Genomic DNA, 6,525 nt, shown 5'->3' on the forward strand with positions numbered 1-6,525 from the left:
ATGGGCGTGGGTGTAGCAATTCCCAGTATTAATAACCTGATCTCTGACCATCTCAGTATCTTTGTGACTGCCTAACAAATTTTGATAATACTCCAGAAAAGCAGTCTGAATACCCTGACTGTCATGACAAATATTCCCATCTTGATCCTCAATTTAAATTACCTTATTCTGATTACACATCTTCCTAATAAGTCCATGAAAGTATGTAGTATTACTATCCCCTTGTTCTGACCATCTTGTCTTAACTTTCTGCAGTAGAAAACTATCTCTTGCCTCAACTAAACTCCTCAAAGATTCAGATAACCTGAGTTCCTTCTGAATTAAATCAGAGTTCTGGGGATCCTGATCCAAATGCATTTGCACATCATACAGTTCCTGCTCAGGCCATCACAGTAGCATTTTCAATATCAGAGAAACACTCCTTATTGATCCCTTTCAATACAGGCTTCAAAGCTTTTAATTTTTTCACCACATTGAACATTTTGTGTCAAAGGATCTCTTGCTGCCACACCATTTGAACTTTCTGCAGAAAAGATGGATAAATTAAATACCACTCGATAATGTCACAATTAATTTCTTAAATCTCCTCTTAAGAGTTGTCTTCGTTGGATTTTACAACAAGTCACAAGATACCAAGTTAAGCTTTATTGACATCACCAACACTCAAAAAGACTCTATAATCTTCAAATTGTGCTTATAAACCACCCATAAAAGACTTGATTTAGCATGAGAGAAGTGAAGTTATTGCAAGAAGGAAAATATAAATAACGGGGAGAGATAAAGTAAGAGGGAGATGATGGGGCGGTGTTGATGAAGATGGTGGCCTGGTGGGTTAAGAAAATGAATGCCAATTGATTAAGTAACTAAGGTTGTTGATAAATATGGGGTTAGGTTGACTATGTTGTATTAAGTTCAAAAGTTGAGGGATTTATGATTATTGGACGGTAAAGTTAACGAATACTATGATTGAGGGTATTACGTAGAATTTCCAACAACATAGGGGCATCATATAGATTTTCAAAAGATGAAGGATATTATATATGTAGAATATTAAGAAATGCGGGGTATCATATAGAAAAACCCTTATTTTATTTTCATGTTGTTTCAAAACCAAACCTTCTCCTTTTATGTTTTCTACATGTTGTCCATTCTCAATATTCATAGTTTGTGATTAGTGTTAATTGTGGAGTTTTTTTTTTTGAGAGAGTTAATTGTGGAGTTTTAATTAGTCATTAGTTGTTTAATTGTTAATTGATTAATAGTTAAAAACCGAGTCTTGGCTAAAAATCCTTACTTTGGGTTCTACCTTACCATACCACTTTATTACTTTGTTATTAGAAGTTAGTAGAATCTAGTTAGGATATAAATTATTAATTTAATAATGTAATTAGTATATTTAACAACAGCTAGTTTATCCCTACCACCAGGCCAAAGCGCACCGAAGTCCAGCTCTAACTACATGTTTGTCATTGTGAAATTCATAATAGTAAGTGGAATAACTTGAGAGTCTGATTCCTTACTGCATGTAATACCATGTTCAATTGTTCACCATATTTTAATCATACGAATAACATTTTGTCTCCTAACTTAATTCACCCTACACATAATCTCAATTACTTTGTGTATTTTTTTTTCAATGATTAACCTTGAGCTACCCAATAATTAGGCATTATTCTGTTGTGTCAAAACTCGTGTCTAGCTAGATGGTAGAGTGGAGATCCTCTATCCCATTTGGTGTCCTAATTGGTGTGTCACTCCAATCACCTTCTAACACATCAACAAATTAATATAATTATTGCAATATTTTATTTTACAACAAGTGATGTGTCAAAAGGTGAGTGAGGTGACACACACAATGGGACACAAAAGTGGGACAGGGGATCCTTACTGAGCTAGATGTACTTCAATCGTGATGTTTCAATTATGGAATCAATTAATTTACTCAATAACCCACGAATGTCATTCATATTTTATTATCTATATCATCATTGTCTTTTGTTTTTTTAATTTCTATTGAGTCTCTCGAAATTGATCGTCTCATACTTGAAAGTTGAAACTATAATATACAAAAGAATTGATAATTCCTAATCATTATATAAGAAATTTTGATATAGTAAGCTTCTTTAAAGGAAAGTCGTTCAAATAAGTGCATGCTTATGCCTCATAAGCTTTTTCAAGGAGCTGAGTAAGAAATGGAGTGATTTTGATGACACTTTGAAAAAAGGTTTGTATGAAATCGAGACAATGGGAGTGACTCGGACTTTCACTACTGCGTATGCTAGTCAAGTGGAGTATGCTAAGGTTTCGGCTAAATATTAAATACTGCGTGCCAAGATTAAATGGAATATAGAGGGAGATACATGCCCCAAGTACTTCTTTAATTGGGTTAAGGGTAGACCTAGCACGAATTATATTGCTCGGATTAATATGTATAATGGGGAGTGGAATTTTGACACCGAGGACATTATGGGATTATTTGTCTAATTCTACTCTGGTCTTTTTAAGGAAGGAGTGAATGAGGTCTCGTTTAATGAGTACTTCCCTACTGTTAAGAATTTGTTCACTGTCAATAAAGGGTTCCTTTCTTCGGATGACAGTGATGCTCTAGGCAACCATTTCACTCCTAAGGAGGTTCGCATGATAGTGTTCAACTCTTCCCGTTAAAATCCTCCAGACTTGATGGTATTCCTGCTATTTTCTTCCATAAATGTTGGCACTTCATCAAGAATTATGTTATTGGGACAGTCTTAGCTATCCTGAATGGTAATAGTTCACCAGAATTCCTGAATAAGACCTTCTTAGTTCTTATTCCTAAAAATGGTGCCTCTGAAACGGTTGATAACTTCCGCCCTATTAGTTTGTGTAATGTTATAATGAAAAGTATTACAAGGTGTATCACTAATCGATTGAAGAAGTTCATGGGAAAACTAGTGGGCGACTTCCAAAATGCGTTTGTTCCTGGGTGGAATACTGGTGATAATATATTAATTACTAATGAAATCATCATCTAAAAATGGTAGGATGGGTAGAATGGCGTTTAAAGCGGACATGAGCAAAGCTTATAACCGGTTAGACTGGAATTTTATTAGCAATACGCTGGTTTTGAGGGGATTCCCCTGCAACTTCATTCAGCTGATTATGAAGTGTATCACGACGGTGTCCTACGAAATATTGGTTAATGGTGTTTCCTCTAGGCGCATCCACCCGAGTTGCGGTCTTCGTCAGGACGATCCACTTTTCCCATATATTTTTGTTTTGTGCACTGAAATTCTCTCGTTAAACATTCTGCGCATGGAGAAGGATGCGCTTATACAAGGAATTAAGGTTAGCAAGAAGATTATCCCTATTTCTCATATGCTCTTCGCAGATGATTCTATGTTTTTAACCTGGACAAAGTTATTAAGGAGTACTGTCATGTATCGGGTCAGGTTATTAATGATAATAAATCTTCTATGACTTTAAGCTCATGCTCTAGTCTTTCCTTTGCTCGAAAATGTTTGAAAACCTTCAATATATCGTGTTGTATTAATATGGGTTCCTACTTGGGTACTCCTACTGATGTGGGTCTCTCAGGGTGTAATAAAAGTAAAACAGAAATTGTTGAGATTAACATTGACAAGGTTAGGAAGCGATTATCATCATGGAATTGTGTTCTTCTATCGTCGGCTGGTAGATTGGCTTTGATTTCTTCTGTCTTGTCTTCCCTTTCCGTTTACTTTCTATAGGTATTTAAAATACCGATAAGTGTGACAAAAAGATTAGATGCTATATTGTCACATTTTTTTTTGGGCGGGTCAAAAGAAATCTCCTTCTATTAGTTGGTGTAGTAGGCTTTTCCTAAGCCAACCTAAAGGGAATGGTGGTATGGGTATTAGACCTATGAAAGAGTTCAATCAAGCTCTGTTAGCAAAGATTGGATGGAGAATGATCACACACCCAGATTCTATTTTTAGTAAGTCTATTGATGCTAAATACGGCCTAAGGTGGCGAGATGGCCATCTGCTTTTTAATATTGGTAAGCATAATTCTTCGTGGGGATGGAAAGGTATTGCTTGGGGCCTTCAACTCATTAAACCTCTTTTAGCTTGGAACATCTCTCCACTTTCTGATCTTAGTGTTTGGAACACTAAATGGGTTATGGAAGGGTGCTGAAACCACGATGTTTAGAGCTTCTTACCGATCCCCCTAATTTGAGTAACTTGAGAATCAAAAACAATATTTGTAACAATAGCTGTTGGGACCGTAGATTAGTGTCTATGTTTTTTGATGAAACCTCTGTGAAAGACATTCTTGCTATTCCGATTCGATGCTCTGAAGGCAGTGATAACTTCTTTTCGTCTAGAAATTACACACACTACTACACAACCCGTGGATTTATGACGCTTTTTCAAGCATTTTTCGACGCTTTAAAGCGTCAATTTTTTGTTTATCGACGCTTTTAAAAAGCGTCAATTTTTGGACCGTCGTTTTTTTTTGACGCTTTTTGGTCACCAAATATGACGCTTTTAAGCGCCTTCCTGGACTACTGATGCTTTTAATTGTCAACAAAACTGACGCTTTTAAGCGTCTTCGGTGGCTATTGACGTTTTTTTTGTCAATAAATTTGACGCTTTTAAACGTCTTTATGGGCTATTGACGCTATTAATTGTCGACAAATTTGACGCTTTTAAGTGTCTTCAATGACTATTGATGGTTTTATGTGTCACTCGATGAGACGGAATTAGGAGTCCACTATTTATATATTGACTCTCCTTGTTACGGTATAATTTCGGCTTTTTGATTTCTCATAAAGTCGTAGAGATTGTTTAAATAGACCTATAAATAGAATAGTACTACTAGCTATTACTAAATCATAAAAAAAAAACATAATGCAATATATATAATTAATAATGTACCCACGTACTTTTATAAATAATCATACGTTTGATACATATATTGTCTCCGGCACAAATACTATAGCGAGCTAGCATTGACAATTTAACTAATATAAACTAGTACGTATTTATAGTACGACAAAATCAAAAATATCAAAAGGGATCCGGAAGATAGTAAAATCCAACATAAAGTTGTCCAAAAAAATCGTAAAAAATGCTACGTAACTAGCTAGACAAGAACACTGAGTAGTTTGAATGTGGTAGGGGCTTCAATCATGTAGGCACAATGTCAAAGGGACTTCCATCAATATATGAAGGCGCATCTTCAATCAACATATGAAGGCTCATCATCACCATCTGATGAATCTGAAACCTATAACAGGCAAAGAAAATATATTTTATATGAATATATTTGATTAGTACATATACATTTCACAAAAATATTTCAAAATTGTGCTGAATGAAATTACCCGTCGACAGGTAAGAATAGAAAAAATTAGCGAGAGGATGAGATTACTACACAGTATTCAGATTCAACTCAGTAAAGCACAAAAACAATCACAATCTCGGAAAATTATAGCACAAGAAAAACTTGATTACAGGACAATTAACTAAATATAGTTAGAACTCCCAATAATAGAAATAATTTAGAGTGGGAGCACAAACTCCAGCCAATTACAACAAACACGCACCCACCAGGCACAAGCAAACCGCATAGCGGAGAGCGCAATCAACCAGCTCAGACTCAGAATCCGACTTAGTAAATTTCATTACTACATTCATATATAACAACACACAATTTTCTTAGGAATTTAGCCGAACATTTGGAATGCAATATAAGAACATATATAACAGTAGAAATGGCCAAAAGCAAGCAATTAGAGAGCAGCAAACGCAAATCAATCAAATCATAAGAGTACAAACGTAAAGCAAAAAATGATACCAAAAAAACAGAGAGGTAAAGATGATATTCCAATCTCAAACAAGGGGGCAAGGTAGGTATGATTACATATCTCAGCAGCTAAGCAACATGATAAGTTCTTCAGAGCAATATATTTTTCATGGAAAAAGATTATCTACAACCACAATCATCAGACCGAAACTTGACCAAATTATACTGATGCCCTGGTGATTGGTGAGGAGAGAGTCCTAAACATGCGCATGGTTTTTGCCATTGCAATCACAGAATCATTTCCATTTAAGCCCACGGAAACAAAATTTTACAAAAAGAGAATGGATTAATCAAAAGAAAAAAAACTCAACAATGAAGAAACATGACCTACTCGCAGCAATTATTTGGGTCGGGAATGAGTAGCGAGTAGAGTGAATTCCATATATTAAGCGGCATTCACACTAATAAACAAAGCAAGGCTCTCGGCCATGGAAAAAAAATATAAGGAGAAGTAAAAAAATTAAGCATACCTGTGTACTGCCCATGTTCATGTTCAAGACTGATTTTGCCATGTCTATAACTTCAGTCGTAGCTTTTCCAGTACTAAAGAGGTCCAGTATTTGTAGTTGAGCAAACTGTGTCGTTATTTTTGTCAACATTAATCCAACTTGTATCCATGTCTACACAAAAAAAAATCAGACACACTCATATTGATTAAACATGTGTAGTATTTTAATATTCATTGTATAAAAAACATTT

The 6,525-nt window shown here is 35.2% G+C and overlaps 1 protein-coding gene across 1 annotated transcript; it reads left to right on the forward strand.

Moving 5' to 3' along the window:
* Positions 1 to 3,030: 3,030 nt before the first annotated feature.
* On the forward strand, positions 3,031 to 4,152 carry LOC141601255 (uncharacterized). Its single transcript, XM_074421518.1, has 3 exons — positions 3,031 to 3,324; positions 3,429 to 3,620; positions 3,802 to 4,152. The coding sequence occupies exons 1-3, from the start codon at positions 3,031 to 3,033 to the stop codon at positions 4,150 to 4,152; spliced, it is 837 nt and encodes a 278-aa protein (XP_074277619.1).
* Positions 4,153 to 6,525: the final 2,373 nt, after the last annotated feature.

This window comes from Silene latifolia, chromosome 9 (assembly GCF_048544455.1).
Source record: "Silene latifolia isolate original U9 population chromosome 9, ASM4854445v1, whole genome shotgun sequence".
Lineage (NCBI taxonomy): Eukaryota > Viridiplantae > Streptophyta > Magnoliopsida > Caryophyllales > Caryophyllaceae > Silene > Silene latifolia.